Source organism: Capra hircus, chromosome 29 (genome assembly GCF_001704415.2).
Source record: "Capra hircus breed San Clemente chromosome 29, ASM170441v1, whole genome shotgun sequence".
Classification (NCBI taxonomy): Eukaryota; Metazoa; Chordata; class Mammalia; order Artiodactyla; family Bovidae; genus Capra; species Capra hircus.
The window spans coordinates 43,506,973-43,529,136 of NC_030836.1; the positions used below are offsets into that span (position 1 = coordinate 43,506,973).

Here is a 22,164-nt window from a genome sequence, read left to right on the forward strand (position 1 = left end):
CCTGCCAGGTCAGGAGGTTCAGGGTCAACCCTCTGAGCAGAGCACTCAGCCTGGCCCTCAAAACCCACAGGCACCTGCTCACATCCTGCCTCTTGCCACAAATGTGCCTGGAGCGGATTCCACCTCAATTGCACCTCAAATCTGCACTTCCTCAGCGTCGGCTCCAATTTGTCACCCTCCCCTCTGTGGGTACAAACAGTCCCCCATCTGTGACGCTGGCTGGCTCCCCCCTTTGTAGTTGTGTTGCTGGTGTTATCTGCTAGGTCTGCCCTCAAAGTACTGCCTTCCCTGTCTCTAAATCACCCTGGGGCCAGCACAGAGCCCAGTGCTCCGTGTCTGCTTGCCCCCTCCAGGTGCCCGTGGGCGCCCACCTGTCTGTCCATGGCTAGGGCGGAGCCCAGGTTGGAGGTGATGTGGTGAAGATCATGGTCAGGGCCGGGGCGTGGGCACCTGCTCCCCCAACCCCTGGGGGTGGGGGAAGCCTAGTCTCCAGTCATCAGAGGCTCTCCCAACCTCTTCACCCCATCCTTCCCCCAAATAAACGATTCCTGCTCAGCCCCCACTGAGCACAAGGAAAGGGGATTGTTGGCCCCATTTGCAGGCCTAACCCTGCTGGGCTTGCCAGTCTGTCTCTGCTGGTATCTTGGCCCCCACCCCCTGGCTGTTCTGCCAGCATCCCGGCAGGCACTGTGGGGGCAAGCCCTGGGAAGAGACATCTCAGAGCCAGAAGCCAGCTTCAACACAATTTAACATTTTTTAATGCAAGAAAAAAAGTCGTGTCTTCAGTTGCTTTTTCTCTCCACGGGCAAGCGTGGTTAAGCCACTGAAACTTCAACAGTGAATTCCCGACGAGGCATCCGCCTCCATCCTCCTGATACTGTGTGGGGTGGGGGCCAAGGCCTGCTACAAGTAACGAGGCCAGTTCCTGGGGACGCGGACCCAGCGGGGGCCTAGAGAGGAGCACTGGGAGGGTGGGCCAGGTCAGAGGTCGGAGTGAAGGAGTCCCTGAGACCCCCGAGGGTGTGCCGGTGGGAAGCCGGCTGCCCTCGCCTCAGGGGCCCTGCGATCACAGCCCTGGAGGCCATCCGCTGGCCCGCAGGAATGTCCACTGGCCGCGGTGGGCTTGGGTTTCTGGCTACTCAGCCTAGGGGGCGCCATTCTCAGGGCGTCCAAGTGGAGCCCCCCTCAGGAGGAAGGCAGGTGGGAGAGGGTAGGGGCTGGACTGTCCCTGGTCTCTGTCTGGACGCCAGATTGGACCCAGGCTGGAGCACCGAGCCCCACTAGGTTCCTGAGGACCCGCTGCCCACCAAAGTGGGGCAGGGAGGTGTGCCAGAATGTTCCAGGGAAGTGAGAGGGTGAAGCAGGGAACTCCGCCCCTGGGGTCTCCAGTGGGGTGTGCTCCACACGCACCCCACCTCCCACGGCTCCTGAGTGGGGTGTGGGGAAGGAGACAAAACTCACAGCTTCTGAACAAGTGGCTGGGAAGTTACTGGAAAATTCAGTCAAATATGAAAGGGGTTACTTTATAGAAGAAAAGCTAGCTTACGTATTTCTCTGGAAGACATTCTCCACCCCATTCCCCCTGAGCCCCTGGACTCCCCACAAAAAGGGCAGCCGAGCCTGGCTTCTGTGATGCCATGTCAGGGGGATGCGGGAGCAAGGGCAGGGCCTGCGGCCAGGGCACCTCGGGAAGGGAAGGAGGGAGGCACAGAACCACCTGAACCCGTGAGCGGCGGCAGAGGCTGGGCTGGGCGGGGAGGGGGCCACTGGCCTGAGGAGCGACTCAGCCTGAAAGAACGGCGACCCTGCATCCCTGTCTGCAGAGGCCGCAGCTGCAGGAGGGGCAAGCCAGGCCGACTCCCCGCCTCGGGAGGTGAGGACGGGAGGACAGAGGCCCTGCGTGCACGGGGCCGCCAGACGGAGGAGGAGGCAAGAAAGAACGCTGCCTCTAATGTTATATATTAAAAATATCCATAGTTCTTATGCACAAAATTCCATCATTCACATGTGAGTGTCACCCCTGCCTCCCCAGGAGCAGCCTTAAGAGAAAGATGGTGCTTTTCCTTTGCGAGCTGAGGAAGCAGCGCTCAGCCTTTATGGTCTGGGAACTGCGGGCCCCCCCAGTCTCCGCCTTGCTGGGCACTGGGTGCTGGAGTCTGGCGGCAGGGCGTCACTCGTGCCTCCGCTTGGAGGGCGGGACCAGGTGTGGCGGCAGGTCGGCGGGCAGCTCGTGGCCCTCCAGCTTGACTTTGATGAGGTGGTTGGCCAGGGCGAACTCCTCGTCGTCCAGCAGCCCGTCCCGGTCCACATCGGCCAGCTTCCAGATCTTCCCCAGCACCGTGTTGGGGAGCTTGGACTTTACCATCTCCTTCTTGGCGTTGGCACCCGTTATCTTGCCGTTGACAGGCGACAGCGTGTAGAAGATCTCGTCGTAGGTGGGCTTGTCCTTGCCCACCACCCACTCGACATCGTCGATGCCCTCACCGGCCCCCTCGCCATAGCCGTGCCCGAAGGGCCCATTCATGGTGCCGTCGAAGGCACCGCCCTTCACGACCTGGGCGGGCATCAGGGACTCCTCCTGGCGCACCATCACCATTAGCCGGGCGATGTCGTTGGCTAGCATGTCGTCCACTGTGTCCAGCAGCTTGGGCTTCAGGGCCTGGAATTTGCTGAAGTCCTGGGTCTGCAGGAGCTCCTGTCGGGGCAGGGTAGGGCAGACAGGCCTGGGTCAGCCCTCCTGGGCTCTGGTGCTGCAGGTGCAGCAAAGCGTTCCCAAGGAAAGAGAGCTGGCTCCACCTCACGGCCCCAACCACTTCAGTCTTGGAGGTAAAAACAGTCCCCTCCTAGCAGGACTGAGGCAAGAATTAACTGGGAGGAGGCTGGGGTGCCTGGCACGGCCCTGCCCTCTCCCTACCCCTCTGGGTGAGTCACCACATTCCCCTGCAAGGTGTCACGGCCCGGGTCCACCTCTCCCCGGGTCAGCTTCCGATTGGGTGGGGTGCTGCTTCCACTTTGGGAGGCCCCACCCGTGGAGTCGGGGTTCCCTCCAGAATCACTGCCCCGGTGCCCCGAGCTGTCCGCATTCCGATCCCCACCAGCCTGCTCCCAGGGCAGAGGGGGTGGCTGTACCTGCATCTTGCGGAGGTTGGGGAAGTCGCCGGGGGAGATCTGATGCTCCCGCTCAATCTTCTGGTAGATCTCGCCCAGGTTGTTCACCAGCTCTTTCTTCTTGCTCTCCTTCCCGAAGACATTGGGCATCTCCTTCTTGAGGGAGCTGATGATGTACGCATGGACCTGTGAAGATAGGGAAGGGGCGGAGTGAGGTGCTTCCTGGACACCATCTCAGGGCATGGCCTGATCAAGTTATGCCCGGCATGATCATCAGGACTGCCTTGGGGATGACTAAGGATCAGAAAACTCCCACAAGGATATTCCCAGATGTTTCAGGCTTTATTCTAAACTCAGAACCTTAGTTAGGTATATCTAACACATCCTGCCAATTAGGGTGGTATACCCTTCCCTTCTCCACAGCGGGCGGGAACGCTGGCAGCCTGTGGAGAGCACAGCCCTCCAATCCCATGGCCTTGCCAAGCAGTGTCCAGCTAGGAGGGCTGCAACGGAGCCAGCCTCACGCCCTCTTCTCCCAGACCTGCCAACTCCACCCCGAAAAACCCCTCCACCAGCCTGACCCTGTCTTCCCTGCAGGGTTGAAACCTGGCTGAGAACTGCCTGAGGGCAGCAGGTTGGTCACAGTCACAGCTTTGCTTGTTACAGGCTGGCAGAGACTGAGCGACTCAGTCCAGGAAAAGGAAACAGTCTCACAACAGCAGGTGCAGGACGAGACTGGAGAGGCTGGGGCTTTCCAGGCAGGGTGACTCAACGTGCCCGAGGGCCACGCCATTACACACCATCTCTGCAGATGAATGGGCAGGGGCCCAAAGCCTGCCCCTCGTTCTGTCCTGAGGCTGAGCAAGAACCCTGCCACGAGTGGGGCTGGATGGCAGGCTGGGGCAGGTGGTGGGGGGAGTCGGGGGTGATGTGGTCCTTTCCTGCAATCAAGCAGAAGTTGGACCAGAAACAGGAGGCCAGCAACCCCCTCCATTCACCGCTCTCTTCTTCAGCTCAGGACACCACTTGTCCCTTGAGGCCAGGAGCTTCTTATGTGGATGTTCTAATGGGTTCCTATCTCAGAACCAGCTCACCATCAGGAAGGTTCCAGAAGTGAGACAGCTAGAGAACTGAGCAGCCCCGAGTCCTGCAGGGCGGGGTTCTCCTAGCCCAGCCCCGAGTCCTCCAGGGCAGGGTTCTCCCTCTTAACTGAGCATACAGTAGGTCACAGGAGACCGTGTCCAAATGCAGATTCCGGTTCAGTAGGGCAGAGGTGGGGCCTAGAAACCTATGCTTCTAGCAAGCTCCAGTCTACTGGTCCTGGGGCACTCTGGGTAACCAGGGTGGAGACACACCAAGGGGTGAACGATGATGGGTCACTGCCCATTATCTGGGACAGGGAGTACTCAGAGTTACCTGAATTCAGGCCTCAAGACAGTGGGTGCCCTGAGTCACTGTGTTTGGCCCACAACAGAGCCCCAAAGCCTCTGGGCTACACACAGGCAATCGGCTCCACGGGGGCAGGAGCACTGCCTGGGGGTCTGCCCAGCTCTCCCAGGACAGGGCCTGCTCCTGGAGATGCTCATGACGTGCATTTTTAAAAATCATATGTCCTAAGGGGACATGCCATTGATCCCGTGGTAAAGAGTCCGCCTGCCAAAGCAGGAGACTCAAGAGACATGGTTCCATCCCTGGGGTGGGAAGATCCCCTGGAGAAGGAAACGGCAACCTACTCTAGTCTTCTTGCCTAGGAAATTCCACAGACAGAGGAGCATAGGGGGCAGCAGTCCATGGGGTCGCTAAGAGCTGGACACGACTGAGTGTGTGAGCACAGACACACAGGGAACATGCTTTGCTCCTCGAGGTCTGAAGGGCCCACTGGCAGCATTAACCCTCCCTTCCCAGACCCCGGAGGCTTGTGCAGTGCTCAGCGAGGCACTGAGGCTCCAAACTCGAGCAATTCAGATGCTGTGCGCAGATCTGAGCTTCCGTGGAGGGCAGGGATGGTTTGCAAGGCCTCTGGGGCAGAGGCCACTCAGTGGCCTCCCTGGGCCTGCAGGCCTACACCCCAATTCTCCATGAACTACCTCCTGTTCCAGCTGAAGCATCACTTCCCGCCCAGGTCCCCCCGAGTCTGGTCCACCCTCCTCAGGACAGCTTCCCAGCCACCTGCTTCCGTAGCAACTAAGACGATACAAATAAACTGTGCTCTCTTTTCGTCCTCTGCTCTCCCGTGTGGTGGACAAATGCTGGAGGCTGGGAACCGGGCAGTTCCCACTGCCTCCCCAGCACCCGGCACGTGCTGCAGGCACTCAGTGCTGGGCAGGCCTGGGGGGTCAGCCGATGAGGCCTCGAGCGGCTCCCCAGGCCGCCCCTCAGTAGAGTGGCATCTTCTTGTTTTGATGTTTATGTGTTAAAAAGAATCTCAGTGAGGAAGAGATTGCACCCATGGGTGCACAAGAGGACAGATTCAGACGAGACATGGCACGGTGTGGCCAGTGAGTGCAGGGCTGGGTCTGGGGCATCCAGCCCCAGGGGCCCGAGCGGCCGCCCCAGAGCGCCCTGGCCCGCGGCCGCCCCCCGCCAACCCCCCGGGTCTACCTTGGCCAGCCGCGCCCGCTTGATTAGGTCGTTGAGCTTCCTGAGGGCGGCGTTTCGGGGCAGAGACTGGATGTCTTTGAAGAGGTCCTGCTCCTCGGCCTCGAAGAGCTTGCGGTTGTCGGGGATGAGGAGCGGGTGGGACCAGAAGGAGCCGATGTACACCCGGACCACCTCGGGGGTGTTGATGATCTTCCCCAGGGACCACATGAGGGCCCCGTAGACCCGCATCAGCTGCTGCGTCTCAATCTGGTCGGCCTTGTTCAGCACCACGCGGATCTTGTCCTCGTGGTTCTTGAGGGCCTTGATGACCTCCGAGAACTCGTCAGAGATGTCCAGCTTGTGGGCGTCGAAGAGCAGGATGATACGGTCCACCCGCTCGGCGAACCACTCGAGGACAGCCGCGAAGTCATACCCTGCCGGAAAAGAAAGGGTGAGTCAGGGACCCTGGGGGTCTGATGGCTCCCATCTCTGACTTGGCCTGGCACTTCTCACCCTAAGTTTCCAGAAGGGACTCCTGTGGACAGCACAGCACCCTGAAGGCAGTGGGTCAGTCAGGCACCCCCTACTTCCGGACCCACCACTGTAAGCCCTCCTCCATGTAGTTTCTGGCACTAACAGGTGCTTTCAAACAAATAATGGAAAGTGAAAGTCACTCAGTCATGTCCCCATGGGCTATACAGTCCATGGAATTCTCAGGCCAGAACACTGGAGTGGGCAGCTTTTCCCTTCTCCAGGGGATCTTCCCAACCCAAGGATCAAACCCAGGTCTCTTGCACTGCAGGCGGATTCTTTACTGGCTGAGTCACAAGGGAAGCCCATAATAATGGAATAGAAAAAAATAAAGCCCGAACAATGGGAAGAAACTCATGAAGTCCAAGTCCTAAAGTGGGTACAACTATGGCAAAGCCAGGAGGGGACCGAGCAGCACGGGGCGGTGAGAACAGACCTGGGTGCTCCCAGCTGGGCGCGCCGCACGGCAGCCACAGTCAAGAGCAGGAAGACCCGCGGCTGCCGCTGGCCCAGGGCTCCGTGCCGGGCTCCGTGTGCTGCAGGAGTGTCATTCATTCTCGACAACAGGGGCTGGCAAGCTACAGCTCAGGGGCCGGATGTGGCCCTCCACCTGTTTCATAAAGTTTTATTGGAACAGCCTGCTCGCCTGTACTGTCTCTGGCTGTTTCTGTGCTACGATAGCAGTCTGGCTGTGGCAGAGACCGCGAGGCCTGGAAAGCCAATAATTTTGAACACTCTGACCCTGAGAGAAAATATTTGCTGACCTTTGCTCTATAAACCTATGAAGTGCTGCAAACCACTTCCCCCTCTAAAATGAATCGGCTGGACTGAGCCCCAGTTCCCAACTCTATTCTGTGCTGTTTCCCACCAACAATTAATGCTGTTGGTCTGCGGCTGCACTGCTGACAGAACCGTCTGGTTTCAGCTCAATTCCCAGTCCCCCAGCTTCAGACGGAATTTCCCAGCCTCTCTACTGCAGAAATGAACAAGCCACGAGAAGGTGCACCAGCCCTTTTTCCTCGTCTCCCTCCCCGAGGCCTGGAATGCAGGTGTGAGGACAGGAGCTGGAATACAGCGCTATCGTATTTCACACAAACTATCAGATGCCTCATCGAAGCCAATGGATCTGTGAGTCTCTCCAATAGTGGTTTAATTGTAACACATTTTGACAATTACGCCACCTCAAAATGCTTCTACCTGTACCGTTTAATTGTAACACATTTTGACAATTACGCCACCTCAAAATGCTTCTACCTGTACCGTTCCCAGAAGAAGTAAAAATTCTGCTTATCTTTTAGGCATACTAAGGAGTGGTAGGAAGACCATGGAAACAAGGGCTCCAGAGTCTTTGGGAAGCCTGGGTCCCAGCGTTTGAGCGCCGCTCTCTGCGTGACTCCGGGCAAGGCCCCTTGGTTCCTCGCCTGCTGGCCAGAGGCTACCCCAAATGCCGGCCGGCCCTCCTAGGAACCACTATGTCCTTCCCAGAGTACAGCCACGCCCCTGAGAAGGTGCCGGAGAAAGCACCCCTGTACAGAAGGGCCTAGGACACTGCCCGGAAACAGGCCAAAAACCAGCCCCCTCTCCACTGCAGAGCTGCACCCACACTCCTCAACCCCGACCAGGCTGAGATTTAAACAGGCCTTCTCTAGACAGCAGGAAGCAGAAGAAGAGCAGGCAGAGGGGGAGAGCAAAGGAAAGGACCAAGTGTCAACAAAAGGCCCAGAGTGACTCAGGGTGCCACAGAGAGGGCATCCTCCCTGCTTTCTTGTAAGGCGTGGGCTGAGCCCTCCTGCCAAGCCTCCCAGGCTGAACGTGAGTCCAGTCTCGTGGGCCGCCTCCCCTCCAGCCAGAACACTCCCCAGGGGCGGGGGATGCTTTAAGATAAACCGGGCCGTGTGGGGCGTGCCAGCGGTGAAGCTGTGCCTGGTTAGACACACATTCCGGCTGCCCGGCCCCCAGTTCAAACGGGCTCCAGGGCTGTCTGCCCGCCCAAAGCAGCAGCCACGCAGGCCTATGCATCTGGACACGCAGAGACAACGCAGGCCCTTAGTAAGGAAGCCCTGGAGTCCACTCCCGGCTCAGGCCACGGACTCTGTGACCCCCAAGTTCTTAACTTCTGAGTTACACTTCTTTTCATCTGTAACAGTCAAATTACAATTCCTTCTCCTAAGCTCAGACCACATGGGCTCCTAGCACAGGCCCCGGCACCGAATGCGGGTCGGGCAGGCTCAGGCCGGGGAGAGGCCCCCCGGAACGAGCTTCTGAGTCACTGGGGTGCATCACTGATCAGGAACCAAGGGCGACAAATCATCAGCCTGGCTCGAAGGCCAGAGGCCGGCACTGATCCCTGTGGGAAGACACCGAAACTTCAGGGAAACCCCAAATGCACAGCTTCCGGCAACTTTGCTCGCAGCCTGGCCAGGGCAACCCGTTCCCGCCACAGGACAGGGTGGGGAACCAGGATGCTCTGATGGGAGGCTCCACCCGCCCACCCCCTCCGGTTTTGGAACAGGGTGGGAGTGAGGTGGAGTCGAGGGCAGCAAAGCCCCTGTGAAAGTGAACTTAAGCCTGGGCAGTGGAGACATCAGGCTTCCAGGGGCCGTGCAGATGAAGGAACAGCCAGGCTACCAGACTCCCTGCACTCAAACGGTGTAGGAAGGCAGGGGGCAAGGGCCGGGTCGCTCCGCCGCCCGCCACCGCCAGGCTGCAGGCTCCAAAGTACAAGGTCCCCAGGGCCCTGGAGGAATGGGGAGCAGGCCGGCCCCAGCCTCGAGGCCACCGCCTTTTATGGCCGGCTCTGGGAACAGCAGGCCAGTGCTGAGAAGGCGATGACTCAGGACTGAAGGGCTGCTCCCTCTCAGAAAAAATGGAGGCCCCCCCCTTCTCGCCTCGGCACACTGTTCGTCCTCAGACCACCGCAAGTCCAAACGACCCGAGTCCCACAGCTGGGGAGGCGGCGATGCCAAAACCGAGCTGCTGGGAAAGGGGCTCCCTGTTGGGCTGGGCTCGAGGCCCAGTTAGCTTTGGCCTGGGACTCAGGACTGCATGCGGGGAGCTGAGGTCACCCCCGGACTCCACCCAGCTTGGCCTCACTCTTCCAGTCCCCCAGTGGTGGGGGGTCGGGGGAGCTGATGGGGGGAGAGGAGGAGGAAGAGAAAGCAGGAGGAAGACGAGAGGAGGAGGAGCAACCACCTCTGAATGAGGCACCAGGTCCACCAGCCCCACCCAGAGTGAGCGCGGCCCTGCCTGCAAACCCAGCTACTCGCCGACATCTCAAGTTGGAGCCAACAGAGCGAAGAAGCCCATTTTTTTGCAGGTGAATGAAATTTCCTGTTTATATGGAAAGTGCTCACACTTTTGGTGAGAGAGACCTGGTGGCTGGCCAAGCACGCTCACAGGTCACGCACAGGGTCTCAATGCTCAGACTCGAGAGACGTCATCGCAGGTGGAGGACCACATCCTACTACGTGGCTGCGGCCACAGCAGGAGCCCCCAACACCTCAGCCTGTCTCCACGGGCACCGAGGGCTGGACCGACCCACATCGGGGATGCTGAGAGCAGCGACTGAGTCTGCGCTCTGTCCCAAGGGGCTCAGCGGGAGGTGACAAGTCCTGGGACCAGGGACACGTCCAGAGTGGAGCCGTCCATCCCCAACACTGCCCCAGGCACTGAGCCTCCAGGCTCTGGGACATCCTAGAGGTCAGCCTTGGCGGCAGGATCAGGCCTAACACACAGCAACCCAAGCAGAAGCAGGAAGACACACGCGCCCAGTGAGGAGACCATCACGCTCCACACACCAGTGTGGACACTGTGCTGCAGGCTCGTGCATCTCAGGAGGGATGGTCATGGGGGAGCCGCCACCCACAAAGGACACAGACCACACAGCCGGGGGGAGAGCTGGAAAGAAAGGGCTGAGCTTGCAGTGTGAGCAAAAGCCAGAGCTGATAAGAGACAAGCTTGGCTCAGGAAGTTCCGGGACCTTGAAGACATTATGAAATGATGAAACAAGCCGGTCACGGGGGACGATTCCACCAGTATGAAGCGCCTCAAGTCAAACTCACAGACAGACAGTGGAATGGTGGGGGCCAGGGGCTGGAGATGGGGAGGGGAGCTGTACTTTAATGAGGACAGAGTTTCCCCTTGGGAAGAGGAAGAAAGTTATGGAGGAGATAGATGGTGGTGGTGTTTGTACAACAATGGGAACGTACTTAAAGCTACTGACCTGTGCATTTAAAATATGGTTGAAATGGTAAAGCGTGTGCTATGCATATTTCAGACTTCCTGTAGCTCAGACAGTAAAGAATGTGCCTGCAGCACAGGAGATCAGGGTCTGATCCCTGGGTCAGGAAGATCCCCTGGAGAAGGGAATGGCAACCCACTCCAGTATTCTTGCCTGGAGAATTTCATGGACAGACCATCAGGTCGCAAAGAGTCAGACACGACTGAGTGACTGCCTCTTTCATGCATACCTTACATGGGTCATATAGACAGGAGGCCCCAGCCTGCCGCTCTGGCCTTGGCCCAGTCCCCAGCGAGCCTCCTGCAGGCCCCAGCTGCCCAGGGGTTCTGCCCCTGTGGCGCTGGCTCCCTCCTGACGGGGTCTGCCTTCCAGTCAAGAGTCTTGCTCCCCACCCTCTGGCACAGAGGTGAAGAGGGAAGAGTTGGGATTCAGCCTCGTCCCAGCCCAGCACCCTCCAAACACAGGTAGTTCCAGTAGCTGGGGGGAAAGCTGCTTCAGATATTCCAGAAGTTTCTAGAACGCAAACAATAGAGGGTTTGTCTCCAGTCAACTTTTGTTTCCTGCCATTCAAGCTGCGTGGGCCTCGGCGTTTCTTGCCACAGCTCCCATCACACATGGCTAACCCGCGCTGGGGCCAGGAGGAAGGGGCGCAGGAGGACACGAGAGATTAAAGAGCAAGGAGTACACACCGTGAGGACTTGTTCAGCGTTCTCTGGGGCTACAGATCCTGAGGGAAGGGCACAGAGGTTGGGAGGATGGGGCCTCCCCAGGCTAGGCCTTTACCCGAAGAGACTGAGAAACCGGGACTCCCTGGTCCAGGGCTTAAGACTCGGCACTCCCACCGCGGGGCAGTGGCTTGATCCCCGGTCAGGGTACTAAGACCCCACATGCCTTGAGAACTGAGAAATTAAAATTAGCACTCTGCACGAACGTTTACAGCAGCTTTATTCAAAACTGCTCCAAACCAGAAACCCAGATGCCCTTCAACAGGAGGATGGAGGACAAGCTCGGTACATCCACACCCCAGGATGCAACAGCTACAGAAAGCAACGAACTGCAGGCTCTCAGAGGCGGATGAGGCTCGGGAGCACACGCAGAGCGCAAGAAGACAGGCACTGAAGGCTTTGTTCTGTACGACTCCGTCTATGGCTTTCTGGAAAGGCACAACCTTGGGGCAAAGATGAGTGGTTGCCTGACGAGGGATGTAGATGAGGGTCTACAAAGGCGTGCGGGGAACTTTCTGGGGGCGATGGAAACTCTGTGTCTCGGTCATGGCGGCAGTGGCTATACAACTGCTGCCTTGGCTGAATTTTTATCATATGTAACAGACCTCAATAAGTCTGGCCTAGAAATAAGCAACAAAGAACAGGGGCAGGTGCGGGGGGGTGGGTGGGAAAGGGTGGATGGACTCTGGAGAAAGGCCTGGACCTTCTACTCTCTGAGCTTCCATTTCTTCACCTGCAACGTGAAGGTGGCAAGTTTCACTGTGATGTGAGTGAGTGCCTGACCCGCCCTAAGCGCTCCGTAAATGTTTGCAATCTCTTACTCACAGGATTTGTATTTTGGGCCCAAGAAGCTCAAATTCCGATGGCTGTGTGGGCAACGACTTCTAATGTGTGAAGAATGCCTCGTACCCCAAATATAAACTGAACATTTGCAGGCAGCTGTCTGGGAACAGGTGGGGCTCCAGAATGGGCTGGTCCCACTCCCCCGTGGGCAGAGAAGCCAAAAGCTGGACAGGGGTGGGGGGCGGGGGTGGTGGGGGAGTGAGAGGAAGGCCCTGAGGAGGTAGCTGTGCTGAAGCCAGGCCCCCAGAGGAGGTCCTGGAGTCTGAAGGGAAGTCCCTGCTGAGTCAGTGCTTCCCCTCCTCCAGCCTCCTCGGGATGTTCTTCAGAGAAAGGCCTTTCTCATCAGTCTGGGAATCCCTGGGTTTTTCAGTGTATTTTTATTCAGCTGACATTTGTGGAACACTGAACTGGGCAGTGGGCGCTAGGGCAGAAGCTTAACACGTGCAGATTCCTGTGACCATTGATGAGAACCGGGAGGCTGGTTCTGCGTTCTATCGACATGGCTCCTGGGGGATGCAGCAACCCGCCGCCGCCCCCCCGCACCCCGCCCTTAGGGCCCTAGCAGGGATGCAGTACTCGGCCTCTCATGAGGCTTCGAGGCTCACGGAGCCGTTCTACAGGCTACAGAAAACCTGGTGAGCTTTCAGAGCCAGGGCCTCTCAGGAGAGGGCAGCAGGAAAGGCCACCTGTGGTCAGGGGGCTCCAGGGATGGCTCCTGAGCTTAGCTAGAGGCTGGGATCCAGGGACAGTTAGCAGGGAGCAAGTGAGAACCCAGCCTTAGCCAGGGCTCTCAGGTCCTGTCCATGGACGGCTGGGGGCGGGGGCGGATTTCTACTGGAGGCAGAGAATAGGGAGCGGAAAAAAGAGCAGAAAAAAAAAATCTCAGCACTGCTGTTCAAAGCCCTGAGGCTGAGGCCCATTTCTGGACTCGGAATCTGGTCTCAAGTGGGGAGAGAAGCACAGTGGACCCTGCGCATTCCGGGAGCTGAGGCCGGCACAGCAGGGCCCAGGGCTCGTCAGAGCCATGCTCTCGGAACTCCTCAGCCCAGAGTGCCGGCCTCCCGCACACTGAAGCCTCTGCTGGGTTCGAATCCCAGCGCCAGCACGTGCTGGTGCGTGTCCTCTTAGGCTGCTTAATGCTGCTAAGCCTCCGTTTCCTCATCTGAAGAGCGGCGACTTCCTAACAGAGGCAGCTGCGGCAGCCGGCGAGCGGTGCTGGTTCCTAGGGCAGAGGTCAAGCAGAAAGCAGACACTGGCCGGCCGAACTCCATCCCCTAATGCAACTTGAAACGACTGGTCCCTGCTGACTCGACTCCCACGGAGGGGGGCGGGGGCCACCAAGGCACCAAAGTTATGGCTCAGCTCCCAGCCTTGCCATGACAGTGGCGGGGGCGCCCTGCCCCGGCCTCTGCTTCCACCCAGCGCCGCCCTCCGCTGCCCATGGAGGACCAGCATGGGAAGACCCACTCCTGCCCAGGCCCTGCCTGACTGTGCGGGCAGCCAGCAGCCTGGGAGCCCCGGGCACCAGCCCCGCGGGCCCCATGTGCCCTCTGGAATGCCTTGTATCAGTCACACGGGCAGCACCCAAGAATGAATGCTGGCCCCGCAGGTCACCTTTGTCCGCTGACACAAGAGCACTTTATCTTGAGGCACTCAGGAGATTAGCACAAGGGGGTGAGGGGGCAGCCCAAGACCCCCAGAGGCCCCTACTCTTCCCTGCAGGACTTCTCAGGCATCTCCTGCAGGGCCTGGGCTGGGTCCTGACCGCTTTGGGCCTGCTCGGGCCCCACCTCTTATCTCCCCACCCAGTATTTCCTGCACACACTAGGCACCGTTCAGAAAGGGGAAAAGTCAGGAGGGGCCAGGCCAACAGGGTGGGAACTGGAGGTAAATGCAATAAGTGACGCCAACTGTAGCCTCCAGAAGGCTGCTCGACTTCCAGGGAATGAGGTCAGCAGACCACAGAAACGCCTGCCGCCTGCCTGGGACCCATGTGTGCTGTGGACCTGATCTTTCTGAGAGGGAAACACCTGCTTTCCACCCTGTCGGCACCGGGAGCAAGGGGTGGCCACTGGGGAGCCTGGAACACACTGCCCTCCCCTGACTCCCTCTGCCGGGGGACACGGACCTTTGCGGTGACAGAGGAATGGGGTCTCCCAGGGGAAGCCAACCGCTTTCGTGTCCACCTGGAGGACACCACCCCGGAGGCCACACCCAGCACATCTAAGAGGTCCAGTCCAATGGCCTTTCTCCACTGATAAAACGCTGACCCCAAACGTAGCCCGCAGTAAATCCCAACTTGGTAACTTTTAGTGTGCGCTAAGTCGCTTCAGTTGTGTCCAACTTCGTGCGACCCCATGGAATATAGCCCCGCAGCCTCCTCTGTCCATGGGAGTATGCAAGCAAGAATACTGGAGGCGGCTGCCACACCCTCCTCCAGGGGCTCATCCTGACCCAAGGATCGAACCCATGTCTCTGAAGTCTCCTGCACTGGCAGGTGGGTTCTTTACCACTAGCGCTACATGGGAAGCCCAAAACTTTTAGTAGAACACTTTAAGACCACTAGAGTTACGGAGGGAAAGAAACAGCGGATAAAACCAGCTGGATCCCTCACAGGAGAACAGCCCGCCTTCAGTCAAAGTGATGCACTTATCTGTAAGCCAACCTCCTCCTTCCTGCCCATGATGGGGAAATACAGCAGTCTCCTGCCAGCGTCTTCCTCCAAGTATCTGCCACATGCATGGGCACCAGGTGGGCCGGGGCGGCCTGGTCCCCGGGAACACGCAGGCCGCCGGACTGCAGAGCACGCTGAGGACCCATTCGGTGCCTGTCCTGCAGCCAACAAGTCCAGACACCACTGCCCACCTTTCTACGGACGGGGTGAGGAAGCGGAGGGAAGGGGAGCAGGGAGGGAAACAGCCCTGCAGGCAGCGCCAGGGCACCCTGTGCAGCACGACAGATACCCATGGGACTTCCTCGGTGGTCCGGTGGCTAAGACTCTGCGCTCCTAATGCAGGGGGCCTGGCTCTGATCCCTGGTCAGGGAACTAGAGCTCACACGCCGCAAGGAGACTGCATGCCCCAGCGAAGATTGAAGAGCCTGCCACTGCGACTGGAGATCCGACACAGCCAAGTAAATAGATACGGGAAAGAACGAGAGAGAGGCAGACGTGCCCAGCTCCTCAGTCAGCTGAGCTCTAAAGCCCCTGCCTGAAGTTTCAAAAACTGCCCAGCAGGGGAATTTCACAGCACTGGTGGGAAACTGCTGTTTCCGAGTTCCCTTTCAGGAGACAACAGGGGCCACAAGAACCCTAAATGCTTTTCTTTAAATACCTGAAGAGGTGGCGCTTGGGGAAGATGTGTGCGTGCGTGCCAAGTCACTTTAGTCATGTCCAACTTTGAGCCACCCTATGGACTGTAGCCCGCCAGCCTCCTCTGTCCATGGGATTCTCCAGGCCAGAATACTGAAGTGGGTTGTCATGCCCTCCTCCAGGGGATCTTCTTGACCCAGGAATCAAACCTGTGTCTCCTGCTGCTATCTGTACTGCAGGCAGATTCTTTACTGCAGAGGCACTGGAAGCCCTTTTTACAAGCTAGTATTACCCTTTATCCAAAAATGCATTCACATCAACTGACCAACCTGACCTGACAGCCCCCAGTCAGGAGACCCCCGCCCCGCCTACTCCCTCAGGCCATTAAAGGAAGAACTCTACAGAGCCTCAAAGAAAGTTCCCCCAGGGAAGCTCAGTCCTGGAAGGAGATGGAGAAGAAATCCTCTTTTGTGGGTCTTTTTCTTTAAGAGTAACTTAATCAGATACTCAAGGCTTGTTTTGGCAAATGACAATAGCCTTGTTTATCGGGCATTTTCTTAAAATCAGGTTGGAACAATAACAGCAATAAGAAAGAAAAAATTGGCCCTTGCCACTTTCAAAGAGGCCCCCAAATCTGCTCTCTTGAACCCCTAGATGTGTGACTATCATCAGGGGTGGAAAACCTAAAAGTTTAAACCAGATGGAGAGATAAGAGAGCAGTTTCAGCATGTTCTGATGCAATCCCATATCGACAGGGGCCCACAAGCCAGGAAAAAAAAGGAGCAGCAGGCTTTCTCAGCACTGAAAACAGGGCCCCCACCCCCTCACAGACACACTGCCTCCCAAATCTCAGGCTGCTGGCTTCTGCTGTGAAGCTCACTAATGCCAGGCAGCCCGCTGGGGAAGGGGGAGAGACAGGAGAGGTCTGCTAGTTAATGGTAAACAAATCTGGCCACTTGTCCTCACCCCCCTCTGAGGCTGATCCTGTTTCACTTTTGCATTTGCAGCTGCAGGCTCTGCTCCGAGCTGGCCCCCATGCTCCTCCCAGAAAGCACTCAGACCCCGAGGCTCCCCTCCCTTCTACAGAAAGAGGCAGCAGCAGAAATATAACCCAGTTCAGGCACATCCTGAACCAGATGTTTAGAAAAGCTTGGCGAAGTTGAGACAGGAGTTTACACAACTAAAATGGGCCTGGTGCACTAATATTCAGCACGCACACCTTACCACCACGCGCGGCACCCAGGGAGGCTGCTGATGAACAGTATTGAAGCAAATTCAAACATGTTTCCACAGCCCAAAATGTTTAACAGATCCCTGCCAGCTTGTCCTTTTGGCTCGCTCTTTTAAGTCAAACTGTTCTCTCACAGTCCTGCTGGACTCGCTAGGAATTTATCCACCTCTGGGAGGCAACGCTTCAAACTAAGGTGAATGCGCCCCAGGGGAACCAGAGGCTCATTCAGAGCAGCAATGCTGACTGGAGTACCTGGACCTCACAGCCAGCCAGGATCCTGTCCTCCTTTCCAGAAGGCCCCAGAGGCTGGGAAGCTTGAAAACCACATACAGTTGGCTGTCATCTTACCCTGACAGTGCCTATAACCTCAGCAGAGGGAGCCGCCATGCAGATAGCAAGGCTGATGGGAAAAGGGTTCTCACTCAGGCTGGGAGAGACCTGGGTAGCCTCTGGGCCGTGTCCCTGACGTCAGATGGAAGCTGTCTGGTGACACCGGGCATCCCGAGCTGTGTCAGAGCTTGCTTACCTCTGCTGATGCGCTGCTTCTCTCCAGACAGGATCCCCGGCGTGTCGATGATGCTTATGCTGTCCAGGACCGGGTTGGGCAGCTGGGCGCACATGAACCTGCACGAGAGCAAGAGCCCGGAAGAGTGCGGTCAAGATTCGGCTATCGCTGCTCTGGGTGAAACAGCAGTGATTTCTGAACTCCCTCATCTCTGCCTCTGGCTTCCCTTTCAGAAGCCAAGGAACCCAAAGGAGGTTTCTCTACTGCCTTAAGTTTCCAGGGGTGGGAACTCCCTGACAGTTGTGTTGAGGATGCTGCACTTCCACTGCAGGCACAGGTTCAACCCCTGGTAGGGGAACTAAGATCCTGCACACCGTGTGGCCAGAAAGAAGTTTCCAGGATGGCCAGCAGATTGCTCGTATTGTCTTAACTGGGAATCCAACCAGCAGGCTCCAATTGACCCACATCAGCACTTCCCTCACTAAGCTCTTCCCCCCAGAGTTCGAGAGTTCAACTTCCAAGTTGCTGACGTGTTAGCGAAAACTGCACGCACAAGCTTCAGGCACCATTCAAATCCAGAAGGAAGGGAAAGAGTGACAACCGGGACCTTGGAATTGCGTATTCAGATTTTCAACCACCTGGCTAAATTTCCACACACCGAGAGAGATGGTCCTTTCCTATACCTGCTGGGGCCAGCCCTCCCTTCCACCCAGCTGCTTGGGTGAAAGGACTGCGGTGGGCAGCCAGCAACAGCCAGGGGACCACACAGGCTGGTGGATGGTGGGGCAGGGAAGCACGGACACCAAATCCTCTGAAAGTCAAAGCAGATCGGGGAAGAATGAAGCCACAGAGTCGCGGGCGAGGGCTCAGCTCTGTGTGCCCGAGCTCCCACCGAGCTCAAAACAGCCCGGAAGGACTGTCCCATCTGATACCAGAGATTCTTGACTGGACACAGAGAAGTCCTCTAAACACTTCTCTAGAAAAGGTACTTTTCTAGAAAAGGGCCCATTGTCTAGGAATCTGAGGAGATTAGCTTCTCTCTGTGGCCCCATCCCCCTAAGGGACCGCAGCCCACAGGCCAGGGGCGGCTGGCCGGGGGCAAGAGGTGCTGCCTGCAGGCACAACCGAGCAGAAGCAGCTGACCCTCAGGATGAAGAAAGCTTGGGCCTCATCCTCACCGTGCCAGCAACAGAGCACATATGCTGTAAATAAACACACAACCTGGCGCTCCTGCCAGGGGAGGAGTCAGCGGAGAGAAAACCAAAACGGGAGGATTTTCGGCTGGCTCTGAGAAGCAACACACGCACAACGGCCTTGTCAAGGCCTAGCCAGTGAGTTGACATCTGTACGGATCAGGTGCTCTGCAAAGCCCGGGGAGTGAGGCCGAAAACACGAAAGGGAGCGGGCAGTGTAGATGTGTCCCGTCCCATTTTCTCACCAACAAGGACGTGCTGATTTCATCTCGAGCTACAAGTACCAGTTACAAGTACCCGGGCTGTGCCCTGCCTCTGACTTGAGTCTTAGAGCAGCCACTCAGGGGGAAGAGGCCGGAAAGTCAAGTCCATGACTCAATGAGTCTCTTTAAGGGTGCGGGAGAGGCTGTGTCAGCCAGTGAAGAGCCCCCTTTGTGTGCCCCGGCTGGCCGGCGGCGCTGGTGTACTACACGGGCTGACACAGCCCGGGCCTCGGCTCCGGCGCAAACCCACATCCCCACCCTCGGCTGATAAGGCCCCTTCCGGTGATGAGGTCGTTAGTATTCTGGGACCCTCTGGCGATGAAGCGGTGGCAGAGGGAAATAAAAGCGTGGCTCTGAGATCCTGCGGCACCAGGAGAGATAGTCAGCGTACCTCTCTTCGACATGGCATTCCTGACCGCTGTTTTTTTTTTTTTTTTCCCAAGGAGAAGCAGCAGGAGGAGGTAACTGGCTGCACAAAGGCAGACAGTCGGCCCTGCAAGGGCGCTACATTAACTTGCTCTGTGGTGAACTCGTCAAAGGCTGGGCTCCCTGAGCAGCGGTTTCCTGAACGAGATGATGTCTAAGATCCCTTCCAGCTCTGAAACTTTAGGTCTCCAAATTCAGAAAACAGGTCATACATCCACTTCTTACAGAAAAGGTCTGCTCTCATAATCAACAATGGATACCTAAGGCCAGCAGAAGGAAATACACCTCCTTTCTTCTAGCCTCCCAAATTTCTCCAGATCTAAGAGTGCTCAGAATTCCCAGCCTGGCAGGGAAACTTCCCACAAGACTGTATGGCGCCCACCAGGTGACAGCCAGCTGCCCATCTATAGGCACAGGTCTCAGACCCCAGTATCTCTCTGAGGCGGGCTGCCGGCCAAGAGGACCCTGCCTCTTCAGGAGTCTCACTCCAAGGGCTTTACTCTACTCTGGCCCTGACTCACCAACACCATAAGCCATGAAACAGGAAGGCAGGTTTAAATGCCCCGAAGAGGCAAAAAAATGACAGAAGCCAGCCTGTCTTCTCGGTTAAAAGGTCAGCTCTGCACACGGAGGTTGGCCTGGCCACTGGCTGGGATCGAGGGCGAGCTGGTCTACCCTGTGGGGCTGGACAGTGTCTGGAAAGGAATGTGATCACACAGGGCGGGGACCTTCTGGAAGGCAAGAGTCAGGGATTCCTTCCGAGGCCCCTCCCCAGAAGGGACTTTGAAAGGCACGTAAAGTCACTCCTCTAATGGAGTTTGGCAGAGAAGACAATTTGTGAAGTCCTTCGGTATGTCCCCTGGGGGTGTGGGGGGCGGATTTTGGAATCCCCATTGAGCCAGGACCTTGAGTTCCTTTAGAAAAAAGTGAACCAGGCTGTAGCGCTCCGGAGAGAGGAGGCTGATGTATTTCATTCATAGGGTCCTGAAGGTTAGACCTTTACAGGGTTACCCTCATTTACCCACTGAACTGGGAAACAGAGGCCCAAGTAGGTTAGGGAACATCCTAGGGAGTTTACAGGGGATTCTAGGGCTCCAGGGGCTATGGCCTGGCAACACAGACCCTTACCCCAGAAACCTTCACAGCAGCACAGGCCCTTCAGAGCTGCCCCTGGAAGAAGTGCTGGTGCTCCCCTCTGTCTGCTGCCTCTGCAGGCCGCCCCAAACTCAGCAGGCCACAGCAGATCTCCCCCGTCCCTCCTCCACAAACCACCGGTCTCCAGGGAGGCACACCACACTAGCAAAGTGAATGGCTAAAAGTTTCACTGCATTTTTCCAGAACACTTAAGAAACAGACCCTTGAAGGGAGGGGGTGAGGGAGATTGGTCTCAATGAATTAGGTGCGCCCAGCCTTAGTGAAGGAGGTGGAAACCAAGACTACCTGAGGGATGTGAGGAGTCTGGGATCTGCCAAGGTCGGGGGTTGCGAGTTAAACCGATAACCTGGGAAATTCGGGGGAGGGGAGCGGAGGGAGACAGAGCTGCGGAAGCCGGCGACACATACTCGCAGACCCCCTTGGTAAGGGTTTTCTCTGGAAAGTGGCAGGGGACCCAGTTCCGGGGAGTGGTCGCTGAGGGGTCTCGCGGGGGTTTCGGACAAAGAAGAGCGTGGGCAGCGGTCACTGGACTGTCGGGACCCCGGCGGCCCCCTCCCCCACATCCCGGGTCGAGGGGGGGCTACCTGTTGAGGAAGGCGTTGCCGAAGGCGTTGAGCTTGCGGAAGGGCCGCCGCGGGTCGACGACGAGCGCGTTGCCGGGCACCACGCCCTCGGTGGGGCCGTGCATGACCGCGATGAAAGAGTCGGTGGTGGGCTCGGGCCCGATGCGCATCCCCGGGAAGTCCTGCTCAATCAGGTGCCGGATGAAGGTGGTCTTGCCCGTGCTGTACTGGCCCACGAGGAGCACCATGGGCTTGTTGTCGAAGTCGGCGTCCTCCAGCGCGGGCGAGTGGAACTCGTGGAAGCGGTAGTGCTCCTCCAGGGGCAGCAGCTTCTGCGCGTAAAGCTGCCGCAGCCCCTCGGACACCGTCTGGAAGAGCTCCGGCTCCTTCTTGCGGCGGGCATCCTTGCTGACCCAGCTGAACATACTGCTGGACACCGGGCTGGCTGCTGCAGGGCAAAGGGGCGGCTGAGAGCCGGGCGAGGACGCGGAGCCGAGGCTGGGCCGGGCCCGGCTGAGGGGGCGGTGGGGCAGGGGGGCGGGGAGCGGCCCGCACTGCGCAGGCGCACGGCACGGCCGGCCGAGTGCCCTTCTGCACAGTGGAACGCGCGCCTAGCCGTGCGCTCTTTATAAGGCCCGGCCGCGCGTTCGAACGCGCGCGCCGCCGCCACTCGGGGTCGCAGGGAACTGGGAGAGGGAAGCAGGAGCCCGGCCCGCGCGCTCCGCGCCACGTCCTCCCCTCCCCCGCCTCTCATTGGCCGATTGCAAATCTCGCGAGCTCCGCTAGCTCCGCTGCGCGCCCCGCCCCCCCCGCCCTGGCCCGGGTGCCGTGGCAACCGCACCTGTTTCGCCCCGCCCCTTCGGGGGCGGCTCGCGGAAGTGCTGCGGTCGCGAAGGCGACTGGGTGGAGTGCGGCGCGCGGAGGTCCCAGGGTCTGAACGTCTTCCTCCCCCGCGAGATTCACAGTTGGACACCCCAGTACCCTGAATACGCGCCCTACCGCAGCTCCCTCAATGGGCGGCCCTCCTCCTCCCACTCAGAATCCCCAGAAGCAGGGGAGAACCCCGGGTGCCATGCGCCTCCTGTCTGCACTGCCCTTCCTTGCCGCCTCCTCTCGCCCCTGCTTCCCTGACACTCCTTCTCATCCCCTCGTCTTTTATCTGCTCTGGGAGAGGGAGAGACAGGAATGAGGTAGTGGAGAAAGCTGAGAGAGTAGACCCTCCAAGGCGGGGTGGTGACTGGGGAAATAAAGATGGGAAGGGAGGAGGCTGGTGGAGAAAGTCTGAGCCGTCGCAAGAGACCTGAGCTCCCCACAGGCCAGGAATTGGGAGCTGGACGCTAGCAGTGGAGGACACATATGACAGAACACGTGAGGGAGAAGAGACCGCCTCCCTCAAGAGGCTGCTTCTGAGGGTGGGGAAGTGGGATGAAGAAGAAGTTAGGCCCTCTGGCACTTCAAGTTTTGAGGAAGTTAATCAGAAATTCCCTATGT

General features: G+C 58.2%; 1 protein-coding gene across 1 annotated transcript; it reads right to left on the reverse strand.

Annotated features, from left to right (window-relative positions):
* On the reverse strand, window positions 736–21,408 carry EHD1 (EH domain containing 1). The gene is made up of 5 exons (XM_018043335.1): window positions 20,695–21,408; window positions 17,095–17,192; window positions 5,710–6,122; window positions 3,130–3,294; window positions 736–2,695 (listed from the first exon to the last, which is right to left on the reverse strand). Exons 1-5 carry the CDS (start codon window positions 21,096–21,098, stop codon window positions 2,171–2,173), a joined length of 1,605 nt encoding a protein of 534 aa, XP_017898824.1. The 5' UTR covers window positions 21,099–21,408; the 3' UTR covers window positions 736–2,170.

Bases quoted from the DNA above. Each gene is read 5' to 3' on its own strand.
- EHD1 (XM_018043335.1), bottom strand. From the start codon at position 21,098: ATGTTCAGCTGGGTCAGCAAGGATGCCCGCCGCAAGAAGGAGCCGGAG. The intron at 3,295-5,709 runs GTAGACCCGGGG...CTATCTTCACAG, and splicing joins AGCGGGCGCGGCTGGCCAAG to GTCCATGCGTACATCATCAG. The intron at 2,696-3,129 runs GTACAGCCACCC...CTGCCCCGACAG, and splicing joins CCAACCTCCGCAAGATGCAG to GAGCTCCTGCAGACCCAGGA.